This window comes from Harpia harpyja, chromosome 1 (genome assembly GCF_026419915.1).
Source record: "Harpia harpyja isolate bHarHar1 chromosome 1, bHarHar1 primary haplotype, whole genome shotgun sequence".
Lineage (NCBI taxonomy): Eukaryota > Metazoa > Chordata > Aves > Accipitriformes > Accipitridae > Harpia > Harpia harpyja.
The window spans coordinates 88,557,434-88,577,517 of NC_068940.1; the positions used below are offsets into that span (position 1 = coordinate 88,557,434).

General features: G+C 35.1%; 1 protein-coding gene across 7 annotated transcripts in view; it reads left to right on the forward strand.

The window, feature by feature from the left end:
- The window catches only part of MLLT10 (MLLT10 histone lysine methyltransferase DOT1L cofactor), a 134,590-nt gene that overhangs the window by 100,693 nt on the left and 13,813 nt on the right, over positions 1–20,084 (forward strand). For all 7 annotated transcript variants that reach the window (XM_052804058.1, XM_052804048.1, XM_052804041.1 and 4 more), the window contains 5 exons: positions 11,286–11,403; positions 12,709–12,781; positions 17,306–17,460; positions 19,329–19,517; positions 19,925–20,013. In XM_052804058.1, the coding sequence (XP_052660018.1) occupies positions 11,286–11,403; positions 12,709–12,781; positions 17,306–17,460; positions 19,329–19,517; positions 19,925–20,013 (624 nt within the window). The remainder of the gene's footprint in view (positions 1–11,285; positions 11,404–12,708; positions 12,782–17,305; positions 17,461–19,328; positions 19,518–19,924; positions 20,014–20,084) is intronic.

The following is a 20,084-nucleotide window of genomic DNA, read 5'->3' on the forward strand; positions in this document are numbered from 1 at the left end:
GTAGGACTTTGGTGCTGGTATCATATGATTCAGTAATGTATGGTCTTCACATTATAGTGATCAGTTTATTCAGAAATTTTCAGGATTTATTTTTATTCTGGAAATTTAATATGATCAAATAGTGACTTTGTAGATTATTTTTTTTTTTCTTCTCCCATGTGATGGTATCTGTGCTCTTGGTGACTAATAAGCACATCTGGGAGGCAATTTCAAGCAATATTGCACATACTTGTCACTAACCTGTTTTACAAATATAATCTAAAAGATTATTTTCTCTTTCTTAGGAGAGAGGGAAAAATGTTTTTTGCTAGTGGATTCTTCTTTTTTCTTTAAGCTGTTTTTCTTCCTCTGCAGTTTCTGTTCTATTTTCTTCCTAAGTTCCCATCTCTTACTTTATGCACTGTGCTTCCTTTGCCACAGAAGCAGCTAATAAAGAGAAGGAAAAGGACAAGAAGTATCTGTAACTGCAGTCCTTATGGCTTGCACAGAGGCAGGGAAACTGAGTAGTTGCTGTTCGTTAGTCTTTTTAGTCCAGGATTTATTTGTGATGGCATGATAAGTCCACTTCAACATAGTGTAATGAACTACTGCCTCCATGGTGGAGATGTGATAATTGGGAAGGTAGGTGCTGCTACTCAGTTGCAATTCTAAGTGAAATAAGTTTGCTTTAATCACTTCCATTATCCCTTCTGAAGTTCATTTGGCTTTACTCCCCTTAGGAGCAGTAGAAAAACAGCAGGGTTTTCTTTAGCATTCATATAGTGGTGGTTATCCTGCTTTGTCTGATCCAGCTTTTAGAGGGAGATAAGGCTTATTTTTTTTTCAATAGATTTGGAATTATTTGTTAAAAATAGAGGAATGTGAAAGCTCAAGAATCATGAGATCTTTTCAGATTCTGAACATAGGGCACATGTTCTTTCAGATGCTTCTGTCCTGTGGTTTTTATTGTCTCACTTTCTAAATTAGCCTAGTCCCTAATTTTGGATCTCTGTAGTCCCCTGCTCTTTCGTCCACATCACTAGTTTACACTGGTTTTGGTTTCCTGTTTTAGTGTTTTTTTTTTTTTTCTCATAGTTTAAGTCTGCTCATCGTTTTGCATGCTGTCAAGGGAACTTTCTCCTCCTTTTTCTTTTCTATTCTGGCACTCACAGGAAAGTAAGTGAAAATACAGGAAAAAGGAACTCTACTCTGAGTTCTTGTCCTTATCAACAGAGAAGTGAGGAGCAGTTTTAGGAGCAATCTTATTTATACCTTCCAAAACAGGGGTGGAATTATGAGGGAATTTAAGGGTACTTCTTCAACAAGTAGTCTTTGCTGAAAATTCAAGTTGAGAGGGTTTTTTTGCAAGTCTTCAGAAGGGGGATTTGGGCATTTTCATAGGACAGTAAAATGCACATACCTGATTGATATTGCTGCTGTGTTTGCAGTTGTAGCCTAAAATTATGGATGTCCTGTTCTCAAATGCAGTATGGCCAAGGAAGATACTCCTCCATCCACTTCTGTTTCCCAGTCTTGCTCAGAGAAACATAACGTTTCCTGCTTTTTTTTCTTCTTAAATTAAATATTCATCTCAAAGTAAACGTGAGGAAGGGAGGAGAGTTTCAGGTTAAGCATCTGAAGTTTGCTAGAGCTGGGCAGGTGAAAGTGTAAGTCCATTTAAGGGGATTTCTGGGCCATTGTCTCTGGCAGGTATATTAGCTGTCAGCGTTTAATGAACTTTTCTTTGGGGAGTAGAATGAATACGTGAAAAAAGACAAATTGCCCTCAGTTCTGGGACATTGGGATGTGACGGATGTGACAATCTCAGACTTCAAGTAACCTGCAGTAGATGGTTCGCTGCTTAAGTGAGCTTCCTGCTTCTCTCCCAAAGGTACACATCACAACTATGTGTAATGGCTGAAGTTAAGAACTTAGTGTAATGCTCTTGCAGACACCTTTGGATCAGAACATCTTAAGACTTAAAACTAGAGACTTTGAAATGATCTCAACAAACTTACTTAAGCAATAATCCTTTCTTGCAGTGCAAACAAACTTATCCTAATTGTGGTAAATTACATTAGACATGTAATCAGAGATGATTTCCATAACTTTGGAAGGCCCTTATGCTCTGTTGTACATTTTTTCAGGCCACTTCCTGAAGTCTGTTTCTTAATATAGAAATAGTTGAGATGTTAAATGGCAGAACAGCTCTTATGAAGTCCAGAGTGCAGATAGTATAGATTTCTGCTGCTTATCTGCAAAGCTATAATGCGTGGGTGCCTTGTGGTAAAACCTGTCACCCCTTAGAAATCAGTCATTTATACAAAGCATAGACAGTGCTTATGACAATATGTTAATGTATTGCTAAATTTCTCCAAAATATGCTTTCTCTGGTGATCATGACATCAGGTCATACCAGTCTTTTCCTTTTGCCAATACTAATTCATTTGATGTAATCTAGAGTTAAGTGGTCTTTCGTGCAGATAAACAGTAAGTTTTGTAACTTTTATTAGTTCATTTTTTAAAGCTCAATTTATACATTGCCATACAGTGTGGTGTGTTTTGTTTCTTTTTTGAGATCCAACATAAAAGTACCAGGTTTTACAAATTTTGGGTCAGTTTGGTTGTATTTTCTGCATTTGTCTTTCTAAAGGTGATTTTTGTTACGTTTAATATGAGTGGTAATGAAAAAGAGAGTGATAAAACATCTGGAGGTCATGATACTGCATGGTTTAAGCAGCATGCTTCCAGAAAAAGGAAATCATATCTTTACTGCGGTACTAGAATTCTCTAATCAATAGAAATGGTGGATACATTAAAACCAATTAACATTTTCTGTGACTATCAAAACACCTCTTGATGATAAGATCTCTCAAAAGAGGTTCCCACTCACAGGGTCAAAGGTAAAATATCAACATGGATCACAGACTGTTTGGATGCTGAAATTACTCTGATCTCCTTATCTCACAACTTAAGAACAAGATATATAAAAGGAAAAGTCAGCACATCCAGAACAAAAAGAAATCACTCTTAATAGAATATGTTGCTCATCCTTGGGACTCATTGCCACAGGAATTTGCCAGCAATGGTAGATCTAGAAAGTGTGCTAAATGCATCCCTCAGTATGTTGTAGACAGAGAGGGGTTCGGTATGGTGGTGTAAGATGTCAATGTAAAATAGTGACTTTCCTTCCAAAACCACTAAACAGTATTTCTGTCACAGCCATTTAAATTTAAGAGTCTTGCAAAATTAAAAATGTAAAAGAACCACGCTGGTAAAGGTTTTTGCATCTAAGTTTTCTTTTTTGTCACTTAAAAGCTGTTTTAATTCCTTGTTACTTCTAGGCAAAATGGGTAAAAATCTAATTTTCTTCTCATTCCATCTAACTGAGGATTTTTGGGGTGGGGGTGGAGGAGAGTAGCAAGGAGGAAGAATTTACAGCCAGGGGGAAAATTCCTTCTAACATGTGACTCAACTAGAAGAACAAAGGAATCATAGTTGCAAGTAATCTAGTATTTAGCCCAATTAAAATCTTTACTTTTTGTATTTTCCTCTTGCTTCAGTAAGATTGTCTTCACATGGACTTATGCAATATACTGGTAGTCTGAAAGGCAGTTGCATGATTTTGCGCAGTGCTGCATGCTGAGACAACTGCATCAATGTTTCGGTCTAGCAATAAATGTTTTCTGCCTTCAAGCTGAAGCTTATTTAGCTTGGCTTATCTGGTGCTGCTGTAGCAACCATCAGTCTCCAGGCAACTGAGGCACATTGACCTCTTCGTTGAACTGAGTGTAGCACTACTTCAATTTAGCTGCCTGAGACAATAGTAATGGTGTTGAATGTGAAAAACGTGAAATTTTCTAGTCTGTATGCAATGGAAAGAATAAATAAAAATATTTAGATGAAACCAAATGTTTAGGTTTGACTTGAAAAAGATTTCAAGTTTACGTGGTATATGCTTTGTTACAAGCTGCAAAGTTCATTGCTGAGGTGGTGTCCTTATACAAGGCCTTGTATAAGATGTTCAGAATCTTGCAAGCATTTTTACACAGCAGTAATTCTGCTACTGTAGGTGTTTGTTTCATCACTTAACTAGCAAAGTCCATTGAGGTTTATTTAGAAAGTTAAAACGTCAATGTTTGTGAATAGTGGCTGATTCTTTATTATTACTGTTTTTGAAATTATAGATGATCTTGAAAGTAGTTACTTTCAGATCCATTATTTGCCATATTATGAGCGTCTGGCTTTCTTTGGAATACTCAGGTGAAGAAAATAGATTACTATATGGGTATACTGGGTTTGTTTTCTAATCAAGTCATTCTTTCTGCTAGTCAATATGAGATTGAAATTGTGATTCCTGATATATAGGTTAATGTTCTTAAGTAAAACAGATTCTTGGGTAAGATGTTGCTTCCATTGTCTGTGTAGAGCACATACAGGTTAAGTGCTATGGAGACAGAGGTAGATGGAAAGGATGGAGGAACAAACTTGAGGTAAAAGGGATTTGTGTCAAAATGATAGCTCTGTTTTCAGTTAGGTTTGTGGGGGAGGTGGAAGAATCCCAGGGTCTTATTTTTGTAAAGCCTCCTTTTAAAAAACAAACAACCCAAACACAAAACCAATGAAACAAAAAAGGCCTCTTAATGATGTAGCATTCTAGTAAGCTTTTGTACAAGTCTCTTTTTTGTGTCTAGTTCATAAATAAATAGATTTTAATTGGTTAAAATTTTATATGTTATTGAGCTTAGTTAACATGGAAGAGATGAGTGAACTGGTAAGTACAGTTGAGGTTATAGCTTTTTCACATGATTGGAAGATAGGCCTTCTACCCGTGTGGTTTTTAATGACTTGATGTGCCCTTGTTGTACACTGGGCAGAGGTATAAATTAGTTTCTGTAGGTGTGCCATTAATTTTTCATTTTGCCTCTCAAATCCCACTGTGTTTCCCAGTTGCATTCATTCATGCCCTTCTTGGAAAATATTTGAGTGCTGCTGTTTGAAGGTTAGATGGTTTCATTTAATTGAAGGATTTATTTATACATTTAATCAAAACAATTGATTCTCAAAGATAGTATTTGATTATTTGCTTGTTCATAAGCAAGAGTCTTCATTACTGCTTGAAGTTCAAAGTATTTATTTTTGCTAGTAACATAAAAAGTACTAACGATATGAATAACGTATCCATAGGATGATTTTACATCACGTATACAGTTTTCCTGACAGATTTTAATTATAATAATTTGTACATTTGTAATCAATGCTCTTCTTGATTGAAAAGTTGCTTTTTTATTCTAAGATATCACAAACCCTTTTTTCTGATTTCATTTTAACTTTTCCAGCCTCCTAATTAAGCTTTTCAGTTAATTCTTTTATTTCAGCCAGTTAATGAAAACATTTATTGTAAAATTGCACCTTGATTATATGTTTTTAAAAAAAACCCAAACTTTAAGGACTTCAGAGTGCTTGGATGGTAATGCTGGTAGTATGGGATGGGTTATCTTTTCAATCCCACTATTGCTTTTGTAGAATGAATGAGTAAAAGTGGGTATTTGGGGTTGATGCCCATTGATGATACATGTATGATAGCAGGTGACATGAGGTTAGCTGTAAAAAGTACACTTTCCATTTTCAGTCAATAGTGCTGTAGGCTGTTTTAGTCAAGAAGCTGATATGGATAGTTTGCTTGAAAATTAATTATGTTCAGCTTGTAACTATGAAAGCTAAAAAAAAAATTAAAAAGGTGTAAATGAAAGTATGGGTTTAGTTAAAATATATAAATAGTGTTTATTGTGCTGCATTTTAATATTATTTTGTATTGTACTAGTTGTTCTGAAAAGTTATATGGTTTTCAGAAGAAATGTGGAAACAGCATTTTATTAAGGATTTTCTGTGTTGTCCTCAATTCCATCTGTATTTCTTGGTATATAGGAAAATAAACAGGAATTTGGAAATTTTTTTCATTGGAAACAAGGTCTAGATAAGATTTCAAAGCAAATTCCGTATTTGTGGTGAAAATATTCAAGAGTTGTGTTGCAGCAAGTGATGCATGAAAAGCTGTTGATGTGGCAGAACTTCCTCTTGGACTTCCTAGAAATTTGGTTGTATTGCTGCAGTTAACCGCAGTCTGACCACCCTTCTGTGGGTGTGTATTGCCATCCCAGATGAACAGCTAACAGAATTCAGAGAAGGCAAGTGATGATGTGTAGCAGTGGTTCCCCCACATCTCCTAAATGAAGTTAAAGATGGTACCAGAAGTACTGAAAGAATAAAAGGAAGCAATAGCACATTCTTCCCATTGCATTGAATACCCAAGAAAAGCCAACTGTTAGATGCTCCCCATAGCTTAACTGGCCTTAAAAATTCTAGGGATAAAAATCACTTTTCTTTACTAGTCGAAGTTAAGCTAGGAAACATAAGGCCAGGTTGCTTTTGCTGCTATCACTTGATAGGCAGCTCTTTTTACTTCTCAAGAAAAGCAGTTAATTTATATGTATGTATATTATCGACTTTTTATTATCATTATGTACATAGCATTAATAAGTTTGAATATCTAAGCTCATTTAATTGCAATGCAGGTTTTAATTTTTATGTTATTTTCAATAGTACATTGTTCAGATAAACGTTGGTTGCCATTGACCAAAATATATCAGCTTAAAGTGACTTCTAGATGAAGTAAGCTGATGTTAATATTTGGTCTAGTGCTTGAATTACCTTCCGTATTTCACGAAGCTAGACAATTGCATGGAAAGCATTAGTAACATCTTCTCAGAAGTGTAGCAGAATAGCTCACAGAAAATTTACCTTTAAAATTCACCTGCATCAAATTTTTTTTATACTGTTTTCAGTAGTAGTTGGCCATAAGAAGTAGCTGTTGATGATACATAGTGCTCTTGATTTCTTTACTTCATGTTAATAGGAGCAAGGGGTAGTTTTATGTTTTGTATCACGGCACTGTGCTGTGATGAAGAACCTAGTGTGGTAAATGGTATGACCCCAACCACATTAATCTGGTACTCAAAGGGATATAGAGAGTGCAGGAGCAATAAAACGTTTTTATTTTAAACAAGAAATAAAAATTACCTTTGAAATTATTGTTGAGAAATAGATAATGGCTGAAGTAGGTAATTAGGTGATCTATCACTAATTGTAAAGCATCGTAATATAATGCAAAGCTACAATATAGCAATGACTCTTTTTATAGCAGAGGGGGAAAGGGATGTTGATTGGATATAAACTGATTAAGAAGCTGTCTTGGAATTGGTTGTTCCAGCCATCCTTGTTGTCCTATCATGAAAGGTGGAGAGTTCAGTAATGGTTTAACTACAATTAAATCCCTCCCCTTTCTTTATGGAAACTCAACTGTAGGCATTTCAGCATTAGCCTAAACAATGATTTTGAATATGTTAAGCCCCTAACAATTAGGGAGCAGTTTGGGGCATTGAATAATGTGGAATGATGCAATTGAACCTGACAGCTTCAACAGTCAGCCTACTCATGGGACCTGAAAGTTGTTCACACTTGGTTTCATCTCTCATCACACGCTGAGTATTAAAACCTTACTGGTGTGGAGCTGAGACAGAAATGAGGCCTGTTATCAGAAAATATTTCATAGCATAAAACTTGAAAGGAACAGGGGAATAGGCATGCTCAAAGGTTCTGAAATTTTTGAGATCTAATCTAATTGCATCTAATTGCAATCTAAAGCTAAGTATTGTCTCATTTTTCTCCCCTTTGTTTTTTTTGCTTAAAGAACATGTAACTTTTGAAATGAAGTAACTGTTTTCCCCTGGAAATTCAAGTAAATGTCCAGTTATGAATGCAAATAGTTGTCAACTTGGGAAACTTTGTAGTCATACTGTTACAGTAAAATACCATTTTGGAGTGATGCAAACAAATATAAAACTGTTTTATATACTTCAGAGAATATTTATACATATGAGTTAAATTTAGTTAACTTGCAAGTCTTATTCTTTAATTAGAAGAATATACTTGTACTTTCTTTCTTGCTGTAGAGGAAGTGTTTTTAAGCATCAATCAAATACCAATCATTTATTCTTATTGCACTCAGGCATTCTGTGAATTACAGTGTATCTTCCTTCTGTGCTGCTCTGCTGCTTATTGCTTTACTGATTTATTGAACATGCCATAAATGAAAGCGGTGTATTACATACCTCTAGATGGGCTTAAATCCTTCTGCTAAAATCTTTTCAGGAAAATTTGCAGCCTTTTCAAAATAAATACTTAGTCTCTTTATTTTATTAGTTCATACATTTTGATTGTGTTTTGTGTTGACTGTTTGAATAGAACCAGTTGAAATAAAGAATACTACAGCTTTAAAAGTTCTGCATTTTAGAACGTTTCAGTCCTGTGACCTTAATATGTATTGACAGGATGATTGTGCATTTTTAATAAATGCTTGCTACAGCTTGTTTTGACTGCGAGTGAAACACGAAGCTCCTATTTCACCATTAAATAATGTAGCACTCCTCCACCTCCTCTACTTTCCTGTCAGATGAAGTTGTCGCGTACATAATAAAGCTTCACAAATCGTTATTCTTGTCATTTTACATTGCCATTTAAAAAAAGTATTTTGAAAGTTTTTTTTATTTACCTGCAGCTTACTTGAACATAATGTGACTCTTTCCTTTGAGAGTTGCATAGGATACATGATGGCACTATAACTGTTGTAGTTCCAACTTGTTGTAGGACACCTTTACTATTATTTTAAAGTATGAACAGGGGTTAAGTTTAGGGTGAGCCACCACTTGTGAAAAAACTCAAGTTCTTAGATATTGTTTAAATCATGCTAAGTCTTTTGATCTATCAATCCACTTAGCAAACATTGTTTAATTCCTTTGATGTCTTTTGTTTTGTGATGTGATGGTTACTCAACAGACTTTAGCAACTCCTTTCAAGATACTTAGATGCTTTTAGAAAGTTCTTAAAGCTATTTGAGCATGTTTCAGTCAAATAAACATGAATTCTCCTTGCTGATTATAGCTGCCCTGCCATCATAAATTAATATATAGTTGCTATTGCACAGTTTTAAGCAGCCTTGCAGTGAATTACATGGAGTGAGAGTAAGCATAGCAGCTTCTGTGTAAGACAAGAGCAGTACACCTACTAGAATTAAGAGAAATCTTTTATAGAAATATTCTAAAACTAAACAGAAATAAGACCTGGTGTTTCCAGTTAAAAAAAAAAAGCACAAACTATATTAGTAGAATTCATAACCTCAACCAATTTATTTAAATAAAGTATATAGAGATTTTTATATTGCTAGTCTTGTCTCTTAGATATGGAAGCAAATAATGGTTGAATCTTGTAATATTCCACTCTGTAAGGTTTCTTTGGTGAAAGGATTTGTCAAAAAACTACATTGTTTTTGAAGTTTGTTTTGGTTTTGAGAGGAAAACAGCTGAAGGTTGCTAGTGAATTATAATAGTTGAGTTGGAATCATGCTATAGGCGGTTATTAAGGAAAATAGCAGGAACTTTGTAATATTGCTGCCTTTGTCAGTAAGTGTCACGGTACTAATATGTATTGTATTTCTGGAAACTTGTTATACCTGGGTAGGTGGAAATGCCTGCATTATTTTTAAGACTTACAACTAATTCAGATTAATTCTACTAAAGACGTGTGGTTCTTTAAAAAAAAAAAAAAAAAAGTAGCAACAGACAGATTTGAAGTGAAACTGTGGTTCCATGTCTAGCAATCTTGCACTTACCTTTAAACTGAAAAGTGAAAAAAACCTGGTCATTGTTAAATAATTACTTGTGGCTTTTTCTAACTTTGTGACAGTAGAAGAATGTAAGTATCAGGCACAATTTCTCACCAGTATATAGTAAACAAAGCATCATTGAAAACAGTTGTGTGAATTCATAAAAGTCTATTCATCAAGTTTAATATGTTGGCTGAAAGCCAGAACTTAATGGTAGTGTGTGATTCTTTCCAGAGACATAGTTTATACTCTGTAATATTTTGCTGTAATAACCAGTATGTTTCCCCTGTCTCTTGTGTGCAGTTATACATGTCAAAATGTCCCACAAATTGAGTTCCTTACTGTTCACCTTCTTTTTTTCCTTTTTCAAAAAAAGTTTCCTTTGTAAAGGTTGTTTACATTTTCTTAAAAGATTGGTTTTAAAACCAGTGATCATACAGGTTGTGTATCTTTGATATCCACTTCCCCCCCCCCCCCAATCTTCTTTGTTCTGAAATAATTTTTTTATCAGGTAGGAAAATGCCTTTTTAATAAGCAGCCATGCCTTTTTTCTTTGATTGCCCGTCTCTGCAACTCAGCATTTGACACAAATCTTTTCTTCGAAAGGGAAAAAGCATAAGCAGCCAAGGAAGAAGGTATTTTTATTGCGTTGGATTATGCAAGATTTTGGCCAGCCTCCTTAGCTTCATCTGTTTAAGGGTTCATTTTCGCTTGTTTGGCACAAGTCCCAGCAGAGACCTTCAGAATTGTGGTTAGCAACATGAATGAACACAAACTTTGGGAGCTCTTCAATAAGTAGAGCTGGCCAACTGCCAAAAATACAGTTCCTTATATGGGGTCAGGGCAAAGCTGTGATTCGGTGAGCCCCCTATTGTATAGAAAACATACTTGTAATGGCTGTTTGCGTTCTTTAAAATAAAAACAAAACAAAACAAAAAAACACCAGGCTTCCAAGTCTATCAAAATAGGAAGTAACAAAATAGTGTGCAGGTTTTACTAATGACGGAGTCGAGCAAAGGAAATATGGCTCTGTGTAGTTAAACTATAGAGCTGAAAGTTGGACCTTTTGACCTCCACAGCCGGCTTGTGATGTAAGGAACCCAAGCATTTGTGAGACATCTGTTGTCTACCTGCCCTTATTTTGTAAATGGTTTAATAAGATTAAATAATTAGTAGGATAACCACATGGTCGCCATGCTACTAAGTCTTAGCATTGAGTGCATACTTCAGGATTGCAAGGAAGTCTCCCCATCCTGCTACACTGTGGTTGTTTTAAAATGCAATTTAGGTATTTTTAATATTTGCTGCAGTAATTTTTTTACTTGAAGGTTTTTAAATTAACAGTTCTTGCCAATGACACTTGAAACACACTTTAAATCCTGATATATTCTCAAAGTACTGCAATCCTATTTCTGTACTTACAAATGGAAAATAATATTTTTTTCTTTTACATACATTCAGTTTTTTAAAAAGATTCAACTTAAAAAAATTAGTAATTGTGCACTAGGAAGGCTTCTTTAAAATACATTTAGCATTTCTCCCCCCTTTTTTAAAAAGGATTCAAGTTTTAATTGGTTTCTTGCAGGCAAACACCCTACCTGGATCTTCTCTCAGTCTGCCTCCATCCCACATGTATGGCAATAGGCTGAATCCAAATTCAGCAATGGCAGCACTTATAGCTCAGTCTGAAAACAGCCAAGCAGGTAAGCTTCCCGCTGCTGGTGACAAATGCAGAACTTCACAGACTTAAGTATTTTTAAAAAGATTGTTAAATTTTATTTTTGAACTCTGCTCAGCATTTGGTAAATTCTCAGTGGTCCTGCAGAACAGCACAGGTTTTCTTCCTTTTTTTTTTTTTTCCCTCTCTTAGTGTCTGAAATGTAAATGTTTAAGCAGAGCCATCAGCAGGCTGGAATGCAACAATGTCTCCTGTGACTTCTGTGATTGATGTGTTCAGTTCGGGGCTCTTTGCAACGAGAGTAACACAGCTCTGGGTTTTGTCGTGAATAGTTTAAACCTTTATTTGCATAATTCATGAAATTGCATTACATACAACTTCGTGTGAAAGCGATCCTGTTAGAGAACTTCTGCAGCATTTAATAATCTTGTGAATATTTACCAATTGGCATTTTGTACCATTGGCTCTCCTCTACAGTTTTAATGAGCCACTGGCTTCGCTTTGTTTCATTCCCTCCGTAAGGATTTGTTGACATGTCGTAGTAGTCATGCCTGTTTGGGGGAAGGGAATGAGTTTAGCAGTTTACCAAGAATGGATCAGTCATGTCTTTGCCCTCCAAGAGGTCGGAGGTCACTTGACTCAGAATAGGGGGAGGGCAACCTTGAAGGGGGCAGATAGGGTTATTTTATTGAGAGGCCATAGGGAAAATATCCCTTTTGAGTCCTTCCAAGCAAAACGTTTTCGTATATTTAATGAGGCCTTTTTTGTTTGTTTTACCTACCTTTTTAGCAAGGGACTTTCCTATGCTTCTGCTTATAAATAGGAATTAGTGAATTATACGCTTTCATAAAGTTTTCAGTAAATTTGCAGAATAACGTGTGCTTGTTAGATGGCAGCAGTACATTTAATACGTCATATATTTTATGAGTTGTTTTGGGATGCAAAGTGTTAAAAAAATACAGAGCATCAGGATTTGCTGTGATAAGCATACAGATTAGCTGTCCACAGCTGTGATTCATTACTTTCACCGTACAAATTAAAAGTGGCTGAGGGGAGGGTACTGCAAATGCAAACCACGCTTCTGTGCTGTAAAACTGAAAGGAATGAAAGAAGTGAACATAATCCATGGCCTGGTACAGCCTCAGAAATGTGTAAGGACAACACCTTACATGCTACAGTTCAGCAATCTTAAACTAGTTACGTATTCACTCTTCAGCAGTAACTACAGATAAAAGTTGAGATTTAAGGTATTTTTAAAATACCTACATCAGCTTTAAAACTCTTATCTAAGAAGAGTCGATTTATCAGCTGTGAAATATTTACACTGCAGATCAAGATCTCGGAGATAATAGCCGCAGCCTTGTTGGCAGAGGAGGTTCACCCAGAGGAAGTCTCTCACCACGGTAAGCATTATTTACATTGGAGAGTGCAGGCAGAGGAAATGTGTTAAGATTTGGAAACTTCACTGTCTTTTTTACTAGTAATACATAAGTGTTTTAAAAGCCTATATATATATGTAGTATGGATATGGAGATAGATATATATATATATATGGATATATCCATCTAAAAGAATCCCTAATATGTCCAGATAGCTAAAAATGTGCTGAAATTTACTTTTGTGTCAACTGAAATTAGGCTTACAAATGAAGGACTTAAGAAATGGAGACTTGCTTTAGAGGGATTTATCTATCATTTAATCAACATGTAGTACTTATCTCCTCAGATTTGTTACCGCAATCATATTTTTAGTCATAGTTGCAAAAATTTCAACATCCCATAGACTTAAAGACTACAGCAATTACAGGAGTAAGATGGTCTGAGAAGTTAAATATCAGTAAAAATTTCAAACAAATATTTTTTTCCCTTTCCCTCACCGCTTCAAAAACATGCAACAAATCTCTGGAAAAAAAAGTACTTTTTTTTGTTCTGCTGCAGTTCATCTCTACTACAGAAGTTTGACTTAAGAATTCTGCTGGAATTGTATCACGTTATTTTGTTTTAAACAATACTAGCTGTTAAAATTTCAATATTGAGTTTTAAATACTTCAGTAATATTTTCTGTGTATTTTAAGTCAATCTTTTTTTTTGAAGGGCTTTACTTTCCATACTGGATCCCATATGAATTAGATTTTATAGTGTCATTGCTCCTATTTTGTTACTTAAGGACTAACCATGGGGATTTTATCTTGAAAAGGATTTTAGGATAGCTAAAAAATGGTAGTTACACAGATACAGTATTGTAACAATGAATTTGATTGTTACAGCATGTGTTTATTACAGTAATTTATAATAAATGTCTCCAAATTAGATAATTTAATGTACATGCCTGGTGTTGTTGATCTTGTATTATATTCCTTAATTAATCAGAAGTCTTCTTGTGGAATGGGTTAAGAATATCCATTATAATACTTAGGAGTTATTACCTAGTCATGAACTGGCTTTTAAGCTTTCCAATACATGCTGCTTCTAAAACAATAAATAGAGAATTTACAAATTAGTTTAGACTGCGTTCTCAGTATAAATACATATATTTACATTAGCATGTAAGTCTTTATATAAATAAGGAACATGTCTGTATATATACAGACAAGTAAGTTAGGAGAATTTTGCAAAGGGAGATGCTCAACAATTAGGAAATTCCAGAACTTTTGATTAGATATTAAGTAGTCCTCTTATGCATACATGTGGTTGTAATTACAAGTTTTAGTGCCTTCTCAGTTAATATGCAAAGGCATGGTCTTTGAACAATTTGCAGTAGGCCATAGTTGTGTTCAGGCTGTCTCTAGGTAGAATATTTGGGAAGCTAACTTCTTAAATAAGTTGCTTCTACGGAGTGTATATTCAGGGTACTTACAACATGGTCAAATTTCAGCTGGTTTTGATGGGGATGGCAAAGGAGAACTGAGTGATACAACGGGCACCTCAGTCCACAATTGCAGAGCTTCCTTCAGTGTATGGAAGCTGTAGCACTTTGCAAAGAGCAGATAGCTTTTGTTTGGCAGTAGAGTTGTTCAAAAACAAGCCAAAAAAGGTGGGGGAAGGGAGAAGGAGAAATCACCACTGTAGTTCCAGAATTGAAAGACAGAAAAACTTAGTCTGAAATACCTAGAATGGAAGAAATTCAGAAAACTTTTCCGTTCAATTAAGTTCAGTAGTCAGCAGATTTCACCCCTGGTTTGTGCGATAAGAAAGGTCACATGTATGTCGTTGTTTCTAAAATGTGTAGATAACTCCCCACCTTCCCCAGTTAAATAAATAAGTAACTCTGATTACTTAAAATATGGCTTTTAGGGAATAAAAAGCTAACTTCAAAAATCTGCTCTCTGAAAACTTTGCAACTCTGAATGCTACCTGCTTTATCTATTAAAATTATTTTTCTGCAAGTTCTGACTCCATTCCCTTTGAAGCTTATGAGACACATAAATAACACACTTCCCCGAAAGAACCATGTAATTTTCAAATAGTTGCTTAAAATAAAAACACTTGCAGAAACAATTGTTTGCTGTTGATGATGCAGCCAATTGCAGCTCTTCAGAAAAGACATGTGTGTCTTATGAGCTGTATGGTCATTTCAAATTCATATGGTTGTATCTTTTGTACCCCTGTATAGCCAAAGTGTTTGATGTTTAAGCTGTCATATTTAAATTTTTAATATATATGAGAAATATGAATATACCAGGTTATATGTGAGCTGTTTCTGTTCTGCAAAGCAATTGCTGCTTTTCCCAAAGTAGCACTTAAACTTTTTTTACCCCATACTTAATCTTAGATTTAAAAATGTGTTATGTAATACCTGTGTTGAAATACGTATCTATGCCTGTATCTAAAAGCAGTATTGCTTATAGTTAATACTATAAGAGTATGAATAACTGTACCCCAAACTTAAACAAAAAACAGTTGCAAAAGTAAGCAAGGTATAAAACATGAAACAAGGGATTCCCATCTCAGTGACGGCATCAGACCTGCGCATACAGCACACTTCTAATCCTGTTGGGAACTATGATCAAATACTATTTGGAATAAGGATTCAACCCTAGTACGCAGGAACCGTATCATGTCTAATGGATGAGGTAGGGGTTCAGCTGGAAGACGATGGATTGACTAATGTTGTGATACATGGAAATCTACATTTTTTTTTTTTTTTTCTCTTTCTGTACAGGCTTCTAGTAAAGGATTGCAGAGGTTATACAGTCATGTGTTGCTTTCTTTCTACCTTTGTGAAATTGATAGGAAACAGTCCTAAGCCCAGCAAGAATTTTGTTGGTGATTTATAATTCAAATGGTGCAATCTGTTAGAGTAGTGTTATGCGCCCTTCAGAAGCATGCATACAGAGAAAGAAGTTGCTGTGGGGGTCATGTGGTGGTTTTCTGTATTTGTTTTCTGGTTTTGGTTTTGTTTGGTTTTTTTTTTTCTGTTTTGCTTTGGGGTTTTTTTTGTTGTTGTTTTTTAAAGTGGCTTGTTTGCGTGGAGTGTAGTACATCTGTTCAGAATGTTTCCACATAAACCCTCCTTCTTATCACTTCAACACATCATGTAAATAACTAGTTTTAAGGCTGGTTTTGCCATGTCTGTGCTGAACTGTTAAACGCTGTTGAGTTGTCATCTCTTGTCAAAAAACACTACCTTGGTTACCCATTCATCGGGGCTTTTTGTTTTAACAAGTGTTTTTTCTTCTTTTATTCTGTATGCAAAAGAGGAATTATTTATAAATACTTACAGAGCTCTTAAGTCACCTACTTAAAACCTTTTCTCGTAAAAATCGCTTTGCTCTGGTGCCTACAAAATGCTTGACAGTTGTTAGGTAGCTAATGTGCTGTGACCACTGCTTATTACACTAATCATAATTAACACACTGATTTCCTGAGCTCTATATGTTGTCCTGTACTGGGACTATGGTGGTCTTGTTGGTAAGTTTGCACTGCATGTAGAACAGTACGGCTGTGATCCTCTGATGGCACCAGTAGTTATTACTTGCAGTAATAACTAATATATAAGAACCTGAATCTAAGCTCACTGGAGTTGATTTAAAAAAACCAGCACAACAACAAAACAAACAAAAGCACTATCCAGCTTTTAGTGGGCTTTGGTGTTTGTCCTGTACGAGCAATGGGACCATGCATACACGAGGCCAGAATACCGTGTCAGAAATACACTGAGCATCTGGTTTTGTTCACAGGTTAAATTTTGCCCCATCCAGTGCAAAAGAAGCCTTCTCATAGGACCTGTGGGGTAGCCAGCTTTCTCAGTGGCTGTGCGCTGAATATTTAATTTTCTCCAGAATGAGAAAAGACATGTGGCAAAGGGATTATTCTTTGAACTATGTGTGATCATGAGTAAAAAAGGAAATATATTAAGTGTGCACAGGACAGACAGAGGATAAGTTGAACTTTAATTGCATCCCTTGTGAAATAATATTTTCACATAGTCGCTCAAAAATCTGGTTTTACATGATTCTTTTTTAGAACAAGTTAGGCAGTGGAATTATATATGGCCTTTCTGTGTGGAAGTACCATTACTTTGCTGATTTTAATAAATTGTTTTTATTTTCCCAGTTTTCTCTGGGAAAGTTTTGAAGACTTCCCCCCCCCAAGACAGTTGCTCTATGTATCCATATACAGTCGTTTCCTGCTGTAGAAGTATGTGTTGTATAATTTAATACAATGCTGTTTGTCAGTTAGGTATTATGTTAGTCTGTATGTGTTTTCTCAGTATAAATTATGCTATGAAACACTACATCTTTCTTTTATTAAAGCCTTGGCAGTGAGAACCAGGGTTTCTTAGTGATTTTGATGAATTAACTTAGTCTTGGAAGTGTAAGATATGTGGGTGCTAAGGCCTTATAGGTAAGAAACTTCAACAGCCTTTTACTAATATATTTCCTTCCATCCTTTTCTTTAAACAATGAATTGCAATATTTTAAACAGATCCCCTGTAAGCAGCTTGCAGATTCGCTATGATCAATCAGGGAACAGTTGTGGGGAAAATTTGCCCCCAGTAGCAGCCAGCATAGAACAGCTTCTGGAGAGGCAATGGAGTGAAGGACAACAGTTTTTGTTAGAGCAAGGCACCCCTAGTGACAGTAAGTACTCACATTCTGTTTATTACTGCTTCTGTTAACTGTGTTGTTCAGAAATGCCATTCAGTTGTTGTCCAAGAATTTTAAAAAAACTTATTTTCTGCTGTGAATAGAAATATAACTGTAGTGTATAATTGTATCATAGTTCCTAATGCAGCACATGGCTTCAGTAGATTACAAAAGAGTTCTCTATAATTATCTATATTTTTATGGATGGGGAAATTGTGTCATGCAAGAGGAAGTGACTTGTAGATCCAGCTGGTTGGTTGCAGAGTTTGGAGATGAATTCTGGACTCTTAGATCCACTACTGTAAATAGTATGGCACAGTTCCCCAGTTTGCTTTATATTGTGTGATATAAATTAGCATAATAATTTTTAATCGTTACATTTTTCATTTTTTAAAATCTAAACTGCCTACTTCTGTTGCTGTTTTAAAAAAATACTTAAAATGTTAGGCAGGTGTCCTACTGGGCTTTCATATGTTTATTGTGTTCTGTGTTTCTCATGAAATTCTCAAAGCAAGCAAATAATAATTTTCTCAAGTTAGGTTTAATAGAGTGGAATAGTCCAAGAATGAATACATTAAAAGCATAAGTGATAAGTAGATCACTTGGATCTCCATATTCAACAATATATCAGTATCAAAGACAATGATTGAATACGTTTAAAAAACATTTTTTTTAATACCAGGTTAGGGTTTGTGTTATATTTTACTGAACATATTCTTCTTGTTGGTAGTGTAAAGTGGTATCTAGTTGGTATTTTTATGAATGGTATCCTGACAAAAATGCTAATTGTGAGGAAATTCATGCAGGGATAATCCTTTAAACATGATAGCTGGAGGACAGGTTTAGCTAAGTCTTATTGCATCTCATTTGGGCTCACTGAGGGTTCCTTTGTATGTACTTGAAGAGGAGGGATAAAAGCTAAATCCTTGGGAAATGACCAGATGTGCCTATGCCAGTAGACTTACGTCTGTAGTAGGCCCAGAGGTCATGTTAAACAAATACAATTTAGAATTAAAAAAAAAATGGCTATCCCTGTGGCTTTACAGTCACACTCTAGTACTAGTTGGGAAATCCAAGTTCTGAAACCAAATCAGAGTTTGAGAAAACTGTGCTTAGTAAAAATCAGGTTAGTACAGAAGATGATGCCCTTTTTCTGCAAAAAAAGGGGTGGTAACTGCAGTGCTCACACAGTGCTCCCTGCTGGGTGATTTGTAGATCGCCGCTCAAAGCAAATGAGAGCTCTTGCTCCCAACAAGGTGTGTCGTTATAACTTCACGTTGGATGACATTTCTTTCATTGTTTCTGTAAGTTTATGATTCACTGCACAAGGCCTTAAAGCAGAAAACCTCCCTTTTCACAAACTTGTGAATGTTGTTGGTTGGCTGTATTGTTAGGTGAATGCATATTTGTCAAACTTTTTCTGTTTTGATAATGTTTAAAATTTCTAATACTGCAGCTGAAATAGATTTTTCCCAACTATGCAATTAACCTGTGCTGCTAAAATAATACTATTTTTATATTTTGGTTTGGGGATAAGTTATCATGTACTGCTGTTTCCTTAAAATTAATGTCAGCCCTAATGATGCAACTTCATCTGTATTTAAGCCAGGGTGTAGATGTATTGCAAAATTACTATCACACGCTATGTACTTTTTTCTGCACTTTAAATTACACAAAATGTTCCTAAACCTTTCCACTTAAAGTCAAATTTCTGTAATGTATTTCTCAGTAATAATTTTATTTATATTTTTACATATGACTTAATGCTAGTCTCAAACTGTAACACAGAAATAAAAAAAATGAAGATGTTATTCATTCTTTAAATGTGGTTATGAAAGATAACATATGCATTTTTACCTTAGTTTTAGGAATGCTTAAATCATTACACCAACTTCAGGTTGAAAATAGGCGGTTAGAAGAACAGATAAAGAATCTAACAGCTAAGAAGGAGCGGCTTCAGCTACTCAATGCACAGCTTTCGGTGCCCTTTCCAACAATAACTTCAAATCCTAGCCCTTCTCATCAAGTACATGCCTTTCCAGTACAAGCAGGTAAGTAGAGAAGAGTATTAAAGTGTCAAAGTAATTCGAACATGTATTTATATGAGATATCTATTTCATCCACATATGTCATTGATGGGAGATGCATATACATGTAGGATGAATATCGACTAAGTATTTGTTGATGTGTTTAAATGTTTAAAAGTCAATTGGAAGATTTATATGAGACATTACTACTTGTTCCAGTGCAGTTTCTTTTTTACTTCAGTCTGGAGCACATCTGTTTGAATCTATTGATTCACCAAGTAGTTAATATTTTACTATTCAGCAATGATTTTAAGGTTGACTTTACATTTTCTATGTTTACCTTTGACATTATTTTGAAGTAATTATTCTGAATCTTTTTACATGTTACAGAAATTTAACCACTATGTGTTTTTTTGAAATAATTACTTTAGCACCTAGCACTGATTCCTTGAACAGCAGTAAAAGCCCTCATCTGGGAAACAGTTTTTTACCAGACAATTCTCTTCCTGTATTAAATCAGGTAATTTTTATTTGTTTCTTCTAAACTTAAACTTGTAACAAGTTAACTCCTCATAGTCCTTGCATTGTGCT